Source organism: Hipposideros armiger, unplaced genomic scaffold (genome assembly GCF_001890085.2).
Source record: "Hipposideros armiger isolate ML-2016 unplaced genomic scaffold, ASM189008v1 scaffold_265, whole genome shotgun sequence".
Taxonomy (NCBI): domain Eukaryota; kingdom Metazoa; phylum Chordata; class Mammalia; order Chiroptera; family Hipposideridae; genus Hipposideros; species Hipposideros armiger.
Window position 1 is genome coordinate 1,857,665 of NW_017731615.1, and position 20,520 is coordinate 1,878,184.

General features: G+C 38.2%; 1 protein-coding gene across 8 annotated transcripts in view; it reads left to right on the forward strand.

Moving 5' to 3' along the window:
* Positions 1–20,520, forward strand: part of NPAS3 (neuronal PAS domain protein 3) — an 897,388-nt gene that overhangs the window by 734,927 nt on the left and 141,941 nt on the right. For all 8 annotated transcript variants that reach the window (XM_019656776.1, XM_019656779.1, XM_019656780.1 and 5 more), the window contains one exon: positions 17,724–17,898. In XM_019656776.1, the coding sequence (XP_019512321.1) occupies positions 17,724–17,898 (175 nt within the window). The remainder of the gene's footprint in view (positions 1–17,723; positions 17,899–20,520) is intronic.

Consider the following 20,520-nt stretch of genomic DNA (forward strand, 5'->3'; position numbering starts at 1 on the left):
GTCCTGCTGGGTGCAGTCATTTTATCTTGCTTCAGGAGGGCAACGCAGAGCCACAGATGCTCTAATGAATTCCTTGCAACAGGCAGGTATGGTAATGGTTAATAATGATGAATGTGTATCTTAAAAATCCTGGGTTCTTCCTCAGAATCTGCCTGCTTTTCCTTGACACATCAAAAATGAGAAATCATCTATGAGGCTGTTTTATTTGTCTGTGTTTTCGGGACAGCAATTGTACATACTCACAAATGCAATCAATATAAGCAAGCTCAGGTCTTTCAAGAATCCTTAATTATACGTCTAAGAATGCATATGTATTCACATGTAATACTTGTGTTTCTTCTGTGTTCCCCCCACCCTTCCAAGCTGACATGTGCTAAGACTCTTTGAAAGCAGTAAAATCAAGAGTGTAACAGGCAAATGCACAATGAGTTGTTAAATGTGATGGCAAAATAAAAAAAATTTTTAAAGCTTCAGCCAGTATGATCAGTAAAAGGAAAAAAAAAAAAAGACAGCCAGCAAACTGTCTATCATGTGATGAAATTTGACAGTAGGGATTATGGCTTTGATGGACCAGAACAGCTAATAGAAGAAGCTGACATTTTTGAAACCCTGCTAATTAAGGGTTCCTTCCTTAATATTAAAATAAAGTCTTTGTCTGGGTTTTATGGTTGGAGAATCAGGTGTTTTCATTAATATATGCCAGTCAGTCTTAATAAGCTTGGAGGGCAGAGGAAGTTATTATTGAGTGACCTTCTACAAAATAAGCATGTTGCTAAGGGCTCTAACCCTGCCCCGTTCAGACTGATGAATCTCATTTCCAATGCAAAAGCTTCACAAGAAATCCAAGTATTCTCTGTGCAATCACAGAAAATAATCCTTGTGTCTCTTGTAATGTCCAGAATTGCCACTTACTACACTACTACTGTACAATGAATATTACAATACATATTATTTTTCTAGCACAATTGTCTACATTTCTGAATTGCCTAGGATAGAAAAACTTATTGTGAAGACACTTGTATTGAAAAGTCAGCTCATTTTAATACTTTTCAAATAGTCATCTACTCTGTTCATGAATTATAATGCTCAGAATACATCTGACAATACTGGCTTTGAAAAGGAGATATGTCTATATTATTACATATTCATTTTCAAATAGATTTCAAACAGATTTTAAACCATTCATTGAAATTCATTGAAATGATAAATTCACAGTTGGATTTTGATTGACTCTTAATCCAATTTTACTTTTGATAAGTTTTCAACCACCCCAACCTTTCTCAACCAATATATTTTTTGTTCTTCTATTGATTTTTAAAGCAAAACCAATGGGGTATGGTAAAACTTGAAGGTTTTGATAACTATATGGAAAGCTGATCAAATGCATTGGTAAATTCAGTTAAAATCAGTAAAGTACCACACTACAGTTGATTTGTCTGTGTGGTTTACAGAGTATCAGTGCTCATCTTATCCAAGTCGTGTTTATTATAACTGGTTGTTGGTTCACAACCTAGAGCAAAACTGTGAATTTTTCAGTTACTGAGCCATACCACCATCTCTAGATGACAAGGAAAGGTGCAGATAGCCAAAGTACTTGGTGTTGGGATAGAAGATGACACACCTAGCTGCTTCTCATCTTGAGTTCTTAATAAGCCTTCTTAGGAGAAGCTGGGTAACATCTCTGTTGCGAGATGCATGCTCAGGTCAAAAGACAACACACTTCAAAAGTCTCTTTGGAGAAGGAAGGAGCTAAATTAAAAATTGCAAAGTGCGCCATAGGTTTTGTGTTCACCCATGGGAAACAAACCATCGACCATAAACAGAGTTAGTTTAGATTGTGCCAGATATGGGAACACAGGAGATGAGAATCTTGGATCCAGGGCTTCAGTATGTGGGGAAAGAAGTTAACTCAAAGTGTGGCAGTTATTTCAGCCTATGTCTATAGGACACAATTGTCTTTGAATTACAGATGAGAGGAAAAACAAAATAGGACAGCTCCTATATGTGATTTTTTTAAGCTGTTCTTTGGTATTTTAAAAGGGAAAAAAAAGTTAATGAACACTAGCATAGACCCATCTCCTTAGGGCCAAAATCAATCACCTAGTGTTTATCGAGCCTCTACCTAATGCTTTCTCAATGTCTTAGGTTTAACCCAAGAGTAGTGTAGCATACCACCCCTGCCCTTATGAGCGCCAGTGTACTTGGCACCTCATTGTGTCTTGAATTGCTCCCATCTGTTCATCAAAGCTAGCTGTCCCTTATTCTCTTCTCTGTGTGGAACCAGCATGTGAGTTGCTCTCCCAGACACTTTTGGTTCACTGCCACCTCTGGATTCATCCACACCAGTGCAACTCACAGTATAGACCATGGACTAGCACTGTCACCATCACTCAGGAACTTCTTAAAAATATAGAATCTTGGGCACAGCACCCCACCCATGGAGCCAGACTCTCTGGGAACCTATGACTGTACATTTTAAGGAAGTCCCCAAGGGACCTTAAGAAACTTGAGAGTAAATGATCTAGAATGCTCATATCACAAATTAATCATATACTATGTTTGCTATCACTTATTTTTGTCATATCATTTAACTTTGTATTTGTCTTACTGCTCTAAAGTACACTCTGTGGGGGCAGGTGGTGAGTTTTAATGTTTCTTTTTATCCCCATAATCCAAATTCAATGTCTTGCAAAAAAACAAATAATTGATAAATAGTTGATTGAGGAAAGTCTTTTAATTAAATTATAGATTAACTCTAAAAGTTTAGTCCTACCCCCAATATCATGCTTATCTATTACAATTCCATTGAATCCGTTCCCGCTCTCTACTCCATGTCCCGAGACTATATGTATATATGTAATTATAGTTGACATACAGTATTATTCAGGGCAATAGATGGGGGGAGGGGGGTTGTTACCTGGTGAGGGTGAAAAAAGGGTAACTAGTGTATTGTTCTGTACACCTGAAACTAACAATAAAAAAATAAATTAAAAATAAATAAATAAATAAATAAAAATTAAATTAAAAAAATAAAATAAAATAAAAAAATAAAAGTTTAGTCCTTTCATTCTAAACACATTCCTCTACTTCTATTATGTTTTATTTTCTTACACCTCTTTCCTTTAATTTCATCTTCACGGTATTCTAACACTTCATGTTCTTCTACACCAGGGATTCAATGGTTCTACAACAGCTCTGTCCAATAGAAATATATAGCCAACCACATGTGCAATTTTAAGTTTTCTAGCAGCCACATTTAAGAAAGTAAAACAAGTGAGTTTAATTTTAATATAACACATTTCATTGATTCTAAAATATCCAAAATGTTATTTTACTGTGTAATCAATATAAAATAATATATTCTGCATTCTTTTAATTTTTGTACTAAATCTGAAACCTGGTGTTATTTTACACTTACAGCATGTTCTAATCCAGACTAGCCATATTCCAAGTGCTTAAGAGACACATGTGGCTACCATATTGGACAGCACAGCTCTAGAGAATATTCACGGATAAAGTTCAGGGGTGTCTGAAACCCCTGAAATAAAATACCAAATTATATATGTGCTATCATAGTACTTATCTGGTGAGACACAACATAGAATTTATCAAATTCCCAAAAGGGTTGCTCCTCTTACCACCACAAGACTCCCTCCCCAAATATCTTAAGGAACACAGTGCTGCTTTTAGCCTCTGGAATTACTCATTTCTTTAGACTCATTTTCTCTACTTGCAAATTCTATTTACATTCCCTATTCTAACAAGACTAATCCACAGTCTGTTATTAAACGTTGTGAATTTAACTTATTCCTTTAAATTAGCACCTAGAAAGTGCTCAGGGTATTGACTTGCTTCATGGAAAATAACCTCAAACCCTACCACAGTTGGTAATTACAAAAGCCAAAACAAAATAGAAGTCTGTTAGTCCTTTTTATCATGGTAATTCACTAGGAATAAATTATACGCTAGACCCATAGTACCCACATGGCATTCAGAAAGTTCCCAAGTTGTGCTAAAACTTATCAACCACAAAGATTCTGGAAGGGTCAGTAATTGATCACAGCACAGAGTATTTTTATTCCTCTTTGTTCTCTTCATTGGGTTATTAATTTCATGGCATGGGATAACCATCCACTTTCCACAGTAGCTAAAATAATTTTGTACACCTTGTGATTTTCTTGGATGGGATTTCTCAAGACCCCTCACAATGACATGGAGGACGAGAGCCAATTGTTTCAAATATAGCAGTTATGGTGTTGACATAATGTTCCAATCTGAGATAGCAAGATGTCAGTCGAGCAGGATCCTCCTTTTGTTTTGCTTTCTCTTAAATATAAAGATCTCTTGAGATATACAGCCAAATTATCTTTGTTAAAACTTTCTGGTTCGTTATTTTTTATTTCTCTCTCAACAGCATAACTTAAACACTGTGGTACAGCTCCTGGTGAGGCCTGATGTTGCTAATCTTCCATCATAGAGTAGCCCCTTCAAAAATAATCAGGAATGATTCATTATATTATTTGTGTGTGTCTTATTATGTATTATTATTTGTGTGTGGTATTATTTATGTACATTAAGCATATCCAGTTTTAATCGTATAAACCATATTGTTCCAGTGTTGACTAGGACAAATTAAAATACCCTGTGTCACTTTCCAAAAACAAAAAAATTGGAAAACTCAACCCCATAATTAATTATTGTTGTCCTTACCCACTTACCTTCCTTTAAAATAAAAGGGCTGTTCAGAATCAGGGAAAGATTTCAATTTCAATCTTAACTTCTAAGCATTTTCTACTTTTTCTTGGTCACATGACCAAAAGGAAGAGGACAGAATTCACTAAGAATAACAAAAACCAATAAAAATTGAGATGTATTGATACTGAAGTCTGGATGTGCATAACATGTTTCTCACTGTGTATCCAGATTTAAATGACAAATATTGAGCCATGCAAAATTTGAGGATAATGGATTAACTATGCCAATATCAAATATTTTATGTTGATTGGTCTCCTTACCACCAAGGTAATGCAGAAGCTTTGAAAGTGACATCTTACTATTCATTTGATTTTCAGAGAAGGGAGATTGACTTCAGTTAGTTTTAAGGTAGTTAACGCTTCTTTCTTGGCATCATTTCACATTTTACTATGATGTAACCTCCAACTGCATCCGTTCTTCCTTCCCAGCACTGTGATAAATACTAAAAAGTTGCCCTTTCCTGCCCTACACACACTTTAAAACTTCAAAACTATTTGAACCTTTTAAAGCAAGGTTTTAAAATTTCTTGATATAGTCACTTTCACAAATTCCTGGGCTCATCCCTGTGCTGTAAATGTCCCTCAGTATTATAGCGTTCTGTAGGTGCTTCTGTTAACACGTACCTCCTAATGTAAAGAACAAGATATTGACATATCAAAACTACCCTAAAACCACTGCTTCCATGATGTGGGGTGATGGAGAAATACTTGAACCATGATTACAAAGAAAAATGAAATACAATATATAATCCATGTATTTATTTTTTTATTTTATTTTTATTGGGGAACAGTGAGTTTTTCCAAGGACCATCAGCTCCAAGTCAAGTAGTTGTTTCAATCTAGGTGTGGAGGGCACAGCTCCGTGGCCCATGTGGGGATCAAACGGGCAGCCTTGGTATTATGAGAATTGCATTCTAGCCACCTGAGCTAACCGGCCACCCCATATAATCCATTTCTTAAGCAGAAAAAAAATGGGGGAGACTTCAAAGCCTGGATCTGTTTTATACACAGACTGTTTCTAGAAGTACAAGTATTTAAATATGCTCAATCGGAATCTGAGTCTCTGTAATGACCCATTTAACACTTTTGAATATTTAGCAATCAGTGTTGCTTCTTGACTGATCAATTCAACTATTGGCAATGATAGTCATAAAGGCAAACGTATCGTTCCAAATAACTGTGCATAAGTTTGAACCGTATCTGCAATTTGTTCTTTATTTCCTCTTTGATCCATTATTCCAACAGCCTGCCTTTTCCATTCTCCTCTCTGAGAACTAGGAAATCCACTGGAATTACCTTCTGACACTTCTTAATCAAAGTTCAGAACTGGTTGTACAGCGTTCTCTTTGGATACTGTGGTTACAAATCCTGAAGTCGGGCGTTCCAGGGGTTACAGAAAAGTAGATTAAAAAAAAAAAGTACTTGGCCTTACTGATTCCCAAAGGAGTCAAAATGTTTATTTCTGAAGGTAAACACACAATATGGTATCTTTTTAGCTCAAATTCTTCTAAAGGGAAGGCTCTATTATCATATCTGTAAGAAGAGAGTGGATTCATTTTCTTATTTGATGACACTGGAAGGATTTTTCATTCTGCCTCATCATTCTGATGTAGAGCCTTTCTTTCTTCTTGTTCTACTAATTTATACATGTATTTCTGTAACAGACCCAATGCTTTTATGTGCTTTTCTTCAGATAAGTCAGCAAATACATAGAATGAGACAGAGCAGTAAAGAACATCAAGTTTCTGTCAAAACAGTCTATAAATATTCAGGAGAGTTCTGCAATATGTAGGAAGTTATGAAGATGGCATTAAGATACCAGTAAATCCAAAGAAAACCTATGCTAATCAAACTATCATATCTTATTATATTTTATTCTTTTATCTCTTTATGATCCCTCAATAATATAAATGTGACCCTCACAAAAAACTACAAATCGTAACCTGCCATCGTGAGAGAATTTCCATCTTACCCTGGGGTCAGGATTTTCTAACCAGGATTTTCTCATGGTAGATCTGAAAAACTAACCTAGGAGTTAATGTTCCAAACTACTTGCCACTAACTTACTCTTCTCTCAGGCATGACCTTCTATCCAGATATGATGTCATGCCCTGTGGGAGTGGGGCATGGCTGCAAAAGGACTCCTGAAAAAGGGTTTAACCAATAGCACCTCCAATCTTCTCAGTAATCTCAATCCCCTCAAGAAGTTAAAAAAAAAATCTTACAAAAGATTTAGGAAATGTTACTTTAAGTGGCAGTTTTTGAATGACCTTTTTATGAGTGATAAAAATGAACTTTCTATTATTCCTGAAACTGAAATATTTTTAAAGATAGAAATAAATAGATTTTATGATCTTTCTTTAAAAGGTATCCTATAAAGTTGTGCCAATGTGAAGATGACTAGAAATATTGCTGCCTGTTCCTCATTTCTACCAAACCCTTTCAATCAAGGGAGCACTGAATTCAATGATTTGCCCTGTTAGTACATCGCTGTGGTCAAAAAGTATTTGCTCACCCCAGGGGGCCAAGCAGAGGCTATTGACATGGTTGTTTGATGTATGAAAAGACAAATTAGTGCCCCATCCGATCTATCAGCAGGGTACAATGACCCGACATGGAAAAGTCAACTCAAACCACTGTATAATAAATTTACATTTTTTTTCTAGGAAACTTCATAGTTACCAAATCAACTGTGTCTAGTGTGCAAATTACATGCAAACTAATAGAATGTGAAATAAATTTGAGGAAGGCCATGTGTTTTACCTGGCACTGGTAGCTAAGGCACTAGTTGCTAAGATTTGTCCTGGAGGAATCTATGGTAGCATCGAGTGGAGAAAGACAGAGAGAAAGGAGTTGAAGCAAAAATACTTATTACTCGTTATGTATCTCCTGCCCCTTATACGTTCTCAGCTGTTTTCTAATAAATACACTAGGCACTGTAAGAGAGGAATTTCTCTTTTAGAGTCACTCAGCTGGAGTAAAGGTGGATCTAGTGAGCAAGGTTCAAAAGAGCCCTGATGTTCCTTCCTTTGCTAGGGGAAAAATTCAAAGTCCCATGGGTCTGTTTCTTGAGTTTAATAAACAGAACATGGTTGTTTATTTGTACCACCATATAAACTGATGGTGTTTACTAGAAAATGAAGAGGTTCTCACATTTGCCTTATAATGCAATTTGTACTAATTAAAAGAACACAGTATTTAGTAGAGGGGGGAAAGTTATACCTTTCCAGTAAGTAGATCGTAATTAAGGATTGACAAATAGTCAGTATAAAATGACATTTCTCTAAATTTCTACTGTTGGTGATTTGAAGGGATAGTTTAGAAATAATTCTTTTTATGAAAATGCAGATAATGAACTAGCGAACTAACCAACTAACCACAGTTCTATTATAGATTGGGGGCGAAATGGTTATAAAAGATGTTCCTTAAAATCTGTTTCCTCGCATTTATAGTCCTATCCTCAGTTTAACTCAGTTGGCTTCTGTAGAAGAAGGTGTAGGTCTCAATGCCTATGGCAAATACTTATTGGGAATGAATACATTATGTTTGCTATATTGTAACTCATTTTACAGAGTAAATAATATTTTAATAATAATGCCGTAAACTATATAAAAGAACAAATCTAAACTTTTCCAAATCAAGCACAGATAAAGCAGATTTAGTTCAAGCTTAAATATCCATTTTTTATTAGTTCAGTAAACATTTGTGATACACCTACTATGTACAAGACACTAGTCCTAGTTCTCAGTGGGCAAAAGTTTTGGAAGAGCTGATAACTGGGGATTTGAGGGTACCTAATTATAACTCTACGATTACTGGAACTCAATTTAGTTTTCCTACTTCAAACTGACATGAAGTAATGTCTGCTCATCAAGTAAAAAATCCCCAGTCTAGTTTCTGCAGTCTACTCTGAGACATAAAATTTAGGGTCAGGCTAGCTCTAAGGGTCTTGCCTAGTCAATCTTCCTAAGAGAAAGAAGAACCTGAACACTAGAAAAGGCCAATATTTGGTTCAAAGTCGGCTTGACTCAACTTATATCTCGAGTAGTACATTTGCAGTCAAACAGGCTGAGCAGGGACCTCTGAGCTCCTCTGACCTTTTTGGGGTTTTTTGTTTTTTTCAATTACAGTTGACATAGAGTATTAAATTAATTTCAGGTGTACAACATAGTGATTCTACATTTATATAACTTAACCAAGCGATCATCCTGATAAATCTAGTACCCACCTGACACCATACGTAGATATTACAGTATTACCGACCGTATTCTCTATACTGTTCTTTACATCCCCATGACTGTTTTGTAACTGCCAATTTGAACTTCTTAATCCCTTCACCTTTTTCACCTGGTGAAATATCTTCTCCCATTCGGTAAGTTCTCTTTTTGTTCTGCCGATGGTTTCCTTCTCTGTGAAAAACCTTTTTAGTTTGATGTAGTCGTATTTGTTTATTTTTTTCTTTGTTTCCCTTGCCCAAGGACACATATCAGAAAAAAATATTACTAAGAGCAATGACAAACAGTTTGCTACCTGCATTTCCTTCTAGGAGTTTTATGGTTTCGGTTGTTTTTTACATCTTTAATCCACTTTGAATTTATATTTGTGTATGTTGTAAGAAAATGATCTAATTTCTTTTCTTTTTTTTCTTCTTTTGCATTCCTCTGTCTGGTTTTCCCAAAACCATTTACTGAATAGACTATCTTTATCCCATTGTATATTCTTTCCTCCTTTGTCATAGATTAAGTCACCACATAAGCATGGATTTATTTCTGGGCTCTCTAATTTGTTCCATTGATCTATGTGTCTTTTTATGCCAGTACCATACTGTTTTAACTACTATAGCCTTGTAATATACTTTGATATCAGGTAGCATGAAAGAACTTTGTTCTTTCTCAAGATTGGTTTGGCTATTCAGGGTCTTTTGCAGTTCCATATCAACTATGGATTAATTGTTCTAGTTTTGTGAAAAATGTCATTGTTTTTTTATAGAGATTGCATTGAATATGTAGATTGCTTTTAACAATATGGGCATTTTAATGTTGTTAATTCTTCCTATCCATGAGCATAGTATAACCTTCCATTAGTTTGTATCTTCTTCAATGTCTTATAGTTTTCCAAGTACAGGTCTTTTACTTCCTTGGTTAAATTTATTCCTAAGTATTTTATTCTTTTTGATGCAATTGTAAATAGGATTGTTTTCTTAATTTCTCATTCTGATAGTTCATTATAGGTGTATGAAAATGCAACTGAATTCTGAATATTAATTTTGTATCCTGCTACTTTACTGAATTCACTTATTAGTTCTAATAGATTTTTGGATGCCTCTTTACAATAAAAGTGGTGAAAGTGGGCATCCTGTCTTGTTCCTTATCTTAAAGAAAAAGCTTTCAGCACTTTGCTATTGAATATGTTGTTAGCTGTGGGTTTGTCATAATGGGCTTTATTATGTTGAGATACGTTCCCTGTACCCCCACTTTGCTGAGAGTTTTTATCATAAATGGAGGTTGGATTTTGATGCTTGATATGGAAGAAGATGCTTGATATGATTTCAGTCTTCTTAAATTTATTGAGACTTGTTTTGTGGTGTAACATGATATATCCTAGAAAATGTTTCATCTGTGCTTGAAAAGAATGCATATTCTGCTGCTTTGGAGTAAAATGCTCAAAAAATATCAAATGCGTTTTCTACATCAATATTATCATATGACTTGTATCCTTCATTTTGTGTGGTATATCACATGAATTGGTTTGCAGATATCGAACCAATGTTGCATCCCAGGAATAAATTCCACTGGATCATGGTGTGAGATCTTTTTAATATATTTCTGTATTCAGTTTGCTAATATTATGTTGAGGATTTTTGCATCTATGTTCATCAGGAATATTGGCCTATAATTTTCTTTTTCTGTAATGTCTTTGTCTGGTTTTGGAATCAGGGTAATGCTGGCCTTGTAAAATGATCTTGAGAGCTTTCCCTCCTCTTCAATTTTTTTGGACTACTCTGAGGATAGGTTTTAATTCTTTGAATGTTTGGTAAATTTCACCTGTGAACCCATCTTGTGCAGCACTTTTTCTTGTTTCTTGAGGTAAACCTGTAATGTTATAAATTTCCCTCTTAGAATTGCTTTGGCTGTGTCACTGTTGACCCATTCATTGTTTAGTAGCATGTTATTTAGCCTTCATATGTTTGTATGTGTTTTCATTTTCTTCTGGTAATTGATTTCTAGTTTCATACCATTGTGATCAGAGAAGATGCTTGATATTTCAGTCTTCTTAAATTTATTGAGACTTGTTTTGTGGCATAACATATTGTCTGTCCTGGAAAATGTTCCATCTGTGCTTGAAAAGAATGTATATTCTGCTGCTTTGAAGTGAAATGCTTAAAAAAATATCAATTAAATCCATCTGGTCTAATATGTCATTTAAGTCCACTGTTTCCTTGTTGATTTTCTGTCTGGATGATCTATTTATTGGTGTCAATGGGGTGTTGAAGTACCCTACTATGACTGTATTAATGTTGATCTCTCTCTTCATGTCTGTCTATCTTTGCTTTATATATTTAGGAGCTCCCGTGTTGGGTGTGTAAATGTTTACAAGAGCTGTATCCTCATGTTGGGTTGATCTCTGTATTGTTATGAAATGCCCCTTTTTGTCTCTTATTACAACCTTTGTTTTAAAGTCTGTTTTGTCTGCAATAAGTATTGCTAATCCAGCTTTTGTTTGTTTGCATTTGCACAAAATATCTTTTTCCATCCCTTTACTTTCAATCTGTGTGTGTGTTTTAATGTGAAGTGGGGCTCTTGTAGGCAGCATATGTATGGGACTTGTTCCCTTATCCGTTCAGACACCCTATGTCTTTTGGTTGAAGCATTTAATATATTTATATTTAAAATAATTATTGATAGGTATGTAGTTATTGCCATTTTATTATTCATATTTTTATCTTTTTCCTCTTCAAGAAGTCCCTTTAACATTTCTTGTGGGCCGGCCGAGTGGCTCAGTTGGTTAAGAGCTTGCTCAAGAGTTTGAGCTCTGAGCAACAGCAGTTTGAGTCCAGCCCGAGCTGAGCAGCCGCTGAGCTGCCAACAGGTAGCAGGATGGCTCAGCTGAAAAACAAAACAAAACAAAACAAAACAACATTTCTTGTAATACTGGTTTGGTGGTAATGAACTACTTTAGATTTTTCTTGTCTGGGAAGCTCTTTATCTGTCCTTCAATTCTAAATTACAGCTTTTCAAGATAGAGTAGTCTTGGTTATAGGTCATTACTTTTCATCACTTTAATTTTTCGTGCTAGTCACTCTGGCCTGCAAAGTTTCTGTTAAGAAATCAGCTGACAGTCTTATGAGAGCTCCCTTGTAGATAAAAAATTGCTTTCCTCTTGCTGCTTTTAAGATTCTCTGTCTTTAACCTTTGGCATTTTAATTGTGATGTGTCTTGATGTGGGCCTTTTGAGTTCATCTTGTTTGGGACTCTGTGTTCTGGACTTTTATGTCTATTTCCTTTTCCAGGTTAGGGAAGTTTTCCATCATTATTTCTTCAAATAGGTTTTCAATTCCTTGTGCCCTCTCTCTCTTCTCCTTCTGGTACCACTATGATGCAAATGTTGTTACACTTGATGTTGTCCTAGAGGTATCTTAAATGATCATCTTATTTTTTTATTCTTGTTGCTGTTCCAATTGGGTGTTTTATGCTACTTTTTCTTCCAAATCACTGATTTGATCCTCTGCTTCATCTAATCTGCTGTTGATTCCATTTAATGTATTCTTCATTTAAGTTATTATATTCTTTATTTTTGACTGGTCCTTTTTTATGGTTTCTATACCTTTGTTGAAGTTCTCACTGAGTCCATCTATTCTTCCCCTAAGTTTATTGGACATTTTTATACCAATGTTTTGAATTCTGTATCTGGTTGATTGTTTTTCTCCATTTCATTTAGTTCTTTCTCTGAAGTTTTGTCCTCTTTTTTCATTTGGGACATGTTTCTTTGCCTCTTCATTTTTGTTGACGCTCTGTTTTGTTTCTATGCATTGTTAGATGTGTTATATCTCTTAGCCTTGGCAGAATGACCTTATGTGGCAGGTGCCCTTTGGGGCCTGGCGACACAGTCTCCCTGGTCACCTGAGCCAGGTTCTCCAGGGGTATCCCTTGTGTGGGTGTGTGCACCCTCCTGTTTTAGTTGAGACTTGATTACTGTTAACGTGTCAGTGGGTGGGATTGACCCTTAGGCTGACTGGCTGTGACTACAGGTGTTGTGTGGGGAATGACCCCATGGAGCAGGAGTCACTTTAGTGGGGCTCTGGTACCAGCAGAGCTTCCCTCCAATTGTATCATTTGTGGAGCTGGTTGAGTGGTGCTCTGGTGTGGTCTGAAGCTGGCCACCAGGTGTATTGATTTTTGAGCCTCTTGGGTGGTGCTCTGGTGCAGACCAAATTCCACCACCACTTGTGTCTGGCCCAGGGCCACCAGGTAGGAGCTACAAAGTGATCTGCAGTTGGTGGCTGCTTGTGCTGGGCTAGGAGGCACTTGGGAGAGGCTCTGATGTGAACTGAGGCTGACCGTCACTGGTACCAGTATTGGAACCACGATGTGAGCTGAGGCCTGCTGCCACTTGTGCCAGGTTTGTGGCCACTTAGTTGAAGTTGCATTCCAAGCCAAGACTGGCCCTCACTTCTGCCAGGCTTGGAGCTACCTGATGGCTGTTACAATGCAGGTTGAGACAACTTGCCACTTGTGCTGGGATTGGGGATTAGCAAGAAGTACAGGGTGTGCCAACACCAGCCACAGCTTGTTTGGAGTTTGTGAACCTTTGAAAAATTTCACGAAAGTCCACAATATGAACCTAGGCAGCCCACTTGTATAGAAAAGCTGCCAGAAGTCATTCGGGTTGGGCACGTGAGTTGGGGGGGGGGGTCTCAGGGAATCACCATTGTGGAGTGAACAGTTAGCCAGGTTAATGAAAAGCATAGATTTGGTGCCTTCCTGCACTAGGCCGGCCAGGTGGGAGGAGGGCACAACAAAGGAACAATGGCACCTGCCAGGACTTCCATACCTGAGGAGAGTTGACCCCGCCCCTCCAGTCCTTACCCTGAAGCCAGTCAATGTAGTTCCTCCCCGTATGTCCCTGGCACTTTCTGAGCTGCTGCTCCTGAGCTGGAACCCAGAGTGAGTGAGTTTGTGAGCAGGTAAGTCCTTGCATGAGCCCTCTAAGAGGAACACTTGGGACTCCAGCCACACTCTGTCTTACTTGTATGCAATCCCTGCTGGGTTTCACAGCCAGACTTATGGGGACTCTTCTTCCTGGCACTGGTGTCCTGAGCTTGGGAACCCATTGTGGGGCTGGGACCTTTCACTCCTTAGCGGGGACCTCCACAGCCAAGATATCCCTCCTGATTCTTTATCACCACACTGTGAGTGTGGGAGTGGCGCATTGTATATCTCTGCCCTTCCTACCAGTCTCAACGTGGCTTCTTTATATTCTTAGTTATAGGAATTCTGTTCAGCTAGTCTTTGGGTGGTTCTCATTGATGGTTGTTTTATAATTTAGTGCTAATTTTAATGTGGTCTTAGGAGGAGGCCAACACACTGTTTACCTATTCCATGTTCTTGACCAGAAGTCTAAGCTCCTCTATCCTTTCGCTTCACTTGTATTCAGGAGAGAACACTGAGCACCACGGAGGAAGGAGGCTGAGGGCAGGTAGCCTAGCAATCCCCTGGGCTAAGCATGCTTTGCCATTGGACTCTTGGGCTCAAGGCACTAAATCAGGTGTGCTAAACTAAAGAAACACATCAGACAAGGGTTTAGTGAGGAAAGTGGTCAACTGAGAGTTAGCCAGTGGGCTTACAGCCCTGCTTCCAAATACCTGGGTAACCTTGAACAGGACTTGCAACTTCTCAGAACCAAAAAGTTTTCACTTACTAAATGAAGGGTATTAACGGATGGTTTTGAAGGTCTTTGCTAGCTTTAAAATTGAATGAAGTGAAGTGAAAATAGCATGAAAATTGGTGAAAGTGACAGATAAATATGAGATGTGATGATGATGATGATGATGATGATGATGATGTAAAATTAGGATGATCGTGCCCGTTCAAAAGTTTGTTTTGAGGGTTTAAAGGAGAGTATGGAAAGTACTTACACATAGTGGTATGTTTCTGTGAATATTGTTATTGTTGTAGTTGAAGCTCTAAGCATGCATCACCTCTGCTGCACCCCTGCTGATTAAAGTGATGTCCCAAAATGACCACACAAACCCTAAGAACTCCTCACCAGAGTTATACAGGAATATACATGTCTGTGTGTCATCCATTCTCATTCACCAAACAGCGGCGACAGCAGCAGACATTTTGTACTGCTCAGTTCTCACAAAGGGATTTCTTGTGCATGGTTTCACTGAATTCAAAACTAAGCTGCGAGGCAGGTAGCTCAAATTTTGTTTTCATCCCAGCTGTCAGGCTGCCACCATTTCCATGGAGTGGTACTCCAGGGGGTGCCATCCATGTAGACACAGTGTAAGTGATGCCCCTCAGAATCCTTCAGAGCAGCAATACAGCCCCCTTTCAGAATAGGCAACTGAAGCCCAGAGAGATTAAATGAGTTGTCCAAAGTCACACAGCAGGGGAGGAAAAAATTCTGATCTCCAAGTCGGTTTGTGACTCCAAGTATTTTTGCTTTCCCTTACAGCATATGATCTTGATGACAATACATGCATGATGATTATGATAGGGTCAGATTCTCAGTGTCAACCTTTCCATTCCATATTAGACTTTGGAGTATCTTGGTGCAAGATCCCGTGAGGTCACTGAAGGAGTAAGTCTTCACTGTGCCATGGCACACATGTGACTCAGTCTTACTTTAGATGTGCTATACTTAGGACATTATTTTATGGAAAAGAAATGCCTGCACATCCAAGCAAATCAGGCTATGGAGATAGTGACCTCCTTCTCCTCTCCATGAGACTGGCTTACATGAATATTCAATAACCAGCACCCCTAAAAGAGTATTGTGTCTCCTACCTGTGTTGTCATCTTATCACAATCGGTGGTCTGTGCCAAAAGGCACATTTCAGTATTAAAGAGAGACTCGGAGTTTGAGAAAAGTGACAGAAATATTTATTAAAGTGCTGCACTTAGACTCCAAGCAAAATGAGAGTGACTTCCTCATATTCACTAATCCCCAAACAAAATAACCATCAAGAAATATTAAAACACACACTTTATTAGTTTCATTTAATTTCTTAATTGCTCAAAGTCAGCTTACCCATTTACTGCTGTGTGAAATGCTTAGAGGCAAGACGCACATTAAAGGGATTATTTCCATGTAATCCCTCCCTCCCAGAGGGTAGGAACTGATCACTTATGAATTCTGATTTCCGCTCTGTAACAATATCAAATGGAGAAAATAGTTATTGTAAAATGATAGAGTCAGTAGTCGAGTAATACAGTAGGAGAGTGTAATTTAATAACAGAGAGAAAGTACCTCATTTTCGGTAAAAGTTATGCGAGCCTTTTTCAGGAATAGCTATTAGCCAAACTGAATTTAGCCTCCCATTTTTCTGGTTATACCTTTGTTAATTGATAGATGTTGAAGATGTGTGGACTGTTAAGATTTTAATCAAATGGCGTCGGGAGTAAATGTGATAATTTTAGGGGGACTTGGAGTTCTGGGGATAATAATTGCTCTGGGTATGAAGCTCTCTGTGACAGTTCGCCCACCACCCGCCTCCCTTCTCGGCAGGAGAAAGAGTGCAGGCATTCAGGCAGAATTTGGAGAGATGCTGCCAATTACACAGGAAAGAGAGATGAGGTAGGAAGGAGTTTTAGGTAAATATCCACCAAGAAACTTGTGATCATCTGAACTTCTGGCGGTTTCTGTGGTACATCATAGCTGGCCTGAGACCATTACATTCCAGAGGACTGGGAAACCCATTAGTGACCCCGGAAAGAGCTTTTTCTTGTTCTGTTGCTGACACATCTCTCCCTGTCATGATACCTATAACCCAACGACACTATTTTAGGAGCATTATTGCTATTCTTGGGAGGAGGTAAGAGTTATAGCATCAGAAGAGTACAGAAATAAGGCAAATCCTTACCAGCCCTTTCTGCCCTCACACAGCACAGGACCCAGACAGGGGCCATGTCTGACAGCATTAAAATGAGCAGTGCTGCTTTTTCAGCCTGGCCCTCTTCTGATATTTCATATTCATTCTCTGCCTTTCGAGTCAGCCTAAAACAAAGAGTATACAAAATAAAACATTTTTTAAAGCCCTCAAGGAGATTTGCACCATGCGTTTTATTAGATTGAAGGCAAAACAAGCTGATACCAGCAGAAAAAAAAAGTGGCTGCTTCAGACCCCAGCTGACCTCTTTTGCATGGAAAATTCTCCATATGATTACAGAGCTAATGAGTAATATTTAATGAAAACATTATGCCTTTGCATATATTTGTAAGCAGCACTTCCTCCATTTAAATTTACATAAAAATAAGCTGATATGTATAAATGCACATCTTGGAAATCTGTGTACTTTAAGGAAAATGCTCATCTGTTATCCCCAGTTATTTCAGTACAAAGCCCAAATTTATCAATGAGAAAACTGTAGGATTCAGTCAATCATCCAGTTGACACCAAACATACAAGCACTGATGATGTGTGATGCATGGATAAAACGGCTGAACTCAAGACGGACTCAGCCACATATCACAGAATGTTTTTGCTTTATGCAAACAACAGTGTATGAGGAAAAAACTGGCCTAAACAGCTGCTAAATAAACACATGTGAAAAAGATTTTTCTTTCCACTTCAAGAATGCTTAAGCACATTTGAGAATAACGACTTAGAACCAGGAGTGCTTCTGGGGGCTGCTTTTATGTATTTCCTTTTCTGCTCAGTATCCGAATCACAGTGGTGCCGAATTTGAAAATGGAAAAGCCTGTGACGCCTTTCTTCCCCACTCTTTCTCTTCCCCCCTCTAGGTGGAGCTGACAGGCAGTAGCGTCTTTGACTACGTCCACCCCGGGGACCACGTGGAGATGGCAGAGCAGCTGGGCATGAAGCTCCCCCCTGGGCGGGGTCTCCTGTCACAGGGCACCACTGAGGACGGAGCCAGCTCAGCATCTTCCTCCTCCCAGTCGGAGACCCCTGAGCCAGGTGGGAATTGCAGTCCCAACGCGTGGGTTGGTGGGCAGGACCTTTGCCAGTGATTGCACTCAAGTTGCCAATGTGAAGAGACTATAAATAGGTCTAATGGTATTTAACAATTCCATGCAGCTTTCTGTCTCGCGCAGTAATTAAATAAGGGAGATATTTGAAAATAAGGAGACATTTTAATAAGTGTAATCCAGAGATCTAATTTCAGTTGAACAATACATAGAGGAGACACTAGTTCCTTTGGTTTCTCTGTCAAATTCGTGGAGGAAAAGGTTCAGATTCGGAAAGTCCTCTTCCTTTGATTGTTACCGCGGCTCAGGGTAATGCACTTATTTATTATTCAGCAAAATCTATGGCAGAGACTTTTTGAATATGTGCCAAATTAGAAATATTAGGGACTTGCAGAAATCTCGGTTTCTTATTATTTTTTTTTAAAGCATCAGAGAAGGTACTTGAAAGATGTGAACAGATAAATTAAGGCTAAAAAGAAAACAGAAATGGCTACATTTTAAACTGCCTTTCCACCCTCAGTATTTAATTAGATCAATTGTATAGAGGAATGAACAGAGGTGACATTCCTCATTGGGATTCCTTCCAGGACTCTTATAGACTTTGCATTCAGAATGTTCCCATTTTCATTGTGTTGTACTGATGATAATTTAAGTATTAGGGGAAAATCCATTTATAAATTAAACAAAATGACTTGATATCCATCAGTCCCCTAGTTCATCAAGCTGTTCAAACACGGGGAAGATTGGCTGGTCGGCCTGGGTCTTCCGAGAGCGCTGGTAATTAGATCTGCGAAGGATTTATTCTTTGCTGATTGGGGCTTTAAATTAATTGAAGTTCCACATTTGTGGTTTTGTCCTTTTTGTACTTTTTTAGAGGAGATATTTCATATTCTTGTGTGGTGGAGTGCTTGGCCAAGCAGCAGTGGTTTAAATGTTAATTTTTCTCATGAGAAGTTTAAGATTTTTTAATGAATTGAGGCCTGATTTGAAGTGCAAAGTTTTATTTGCTTACTTAGGAAATGATTTTTGTACTCTAAAGATGTGTGTACTTTACTCGATATGTTGTTTTAAAACAGATTCACAGCACAAACGCGTTACACAGAAAAATGGAAAAACCTATCTTTATCATTATAATAGCTCTACATACTTCTAAGAAAATACGTTAATTTGACCTGCTCAGAAATAATCACAGTGTGTTTGCTCACACAGAAGGGAAAAAAACATATTTGCCTCTTTCGGAAGTACTCCATCGAGACTCAATCCATGTTTTGTCATTTGCGTTAACCGTAGCTCGTAGGGAATTATTCTCTAGCATTGGTGAGCATCCTTCTACAGTCACCCCCATGCATGAGAAAAGAGAGTATTTAAGACTACCCTTTCCCATAAAAGTGAAAATTTTGTTGGAAGAGGAGGGCTCATATATGCTAATACCATAGCTCACTGACTTTACTGAGTAGATATGTCAGTGAGATCATTGGAATTGCTTTTTTAGTCATTAGAATGTTCATATCTGGACATGCTGGAGAAGCAGAACATGAAAATAGTTTTCTACTCTTTTCATTCTGGAGTTGGATTGGGGAACCTGGGTTGCTCATGACTCTTAAAGCACTCAATGTGTAAGAGTTCAAGTTTATAAACCTTCGTATGAACTAAGGCCTTGGGAAAGTGGACTTTGTTTCACCGAATCAGAAACTCTCAAGAAGGATCTTCAACAATCCTTTAATCCAGCCCCCAACCTATGCAGCCATCTCTTTAGAGCAAAACCAACAGATAGCCTCCCAGTCTCTGCTGGAACTAGCTTCTGATAGGAAACTAATGAATGGACAAGGCTTCCCACTCCATTGGTGAGCAATTCTAATAGAAAGTTATCCCTGATATGGAGCCAAAATCTACTTGGCTGCAACTTCTCCCCCCTGATCCCAAGCCTGCCCCCTGGGACCACATTACATATTTACTCCTTCCCCATCGTAGCCTCTCAAATATATGAAGTCAGATACACCAGATCTTCTCTTCCTTCTCCTTTTCAGGTCAAACAGCCCTAATTCCACAACCATTATTCAATGCCATGTTCCTAAGACCCTCACCACCCCAGTCACCCTCACTGGCTGTGTTTCAATTTGTTGGTGACCCTAGAAAAATATGGTTCTGAGCACTGAGTGCAGCCCTCTAGGTGTATTCTGACTAGTACAGGGCAGAGGAACTGTCACCTTTCTCAGTTTAGGCTACTATGCTTCTGTTAATGCAGCCTAAGGTTGAATTAGGTCCTGTTAGCAGCCAGTTCACACTGCTGATTCACATTGAGCTTGATGTGTCCACAAACATATTAAGGGCAACTTGTCATTCAGAAGAGACTTTGATCGGGAGGGGAAAAAAATCCTCAGCCTGTAAACCAGTTCTGCTGGGATCTCCTAAGATCGAGTCAGAAATCAAACTGGTTTAGGATTGAGTATAAGAACCCTGATAAATCCCACGCCTTCTAGGAAGCACCAGTGTGCATAAAACAACTCTAGGTGCACTGTGAGTATGCAGTCCTCACTGAAAACCCTTAAATTCTGGATTTTAGAACAGCACATCTCCTTTAAAGTTACTCTGTCATTTAGCATTGAAGTGT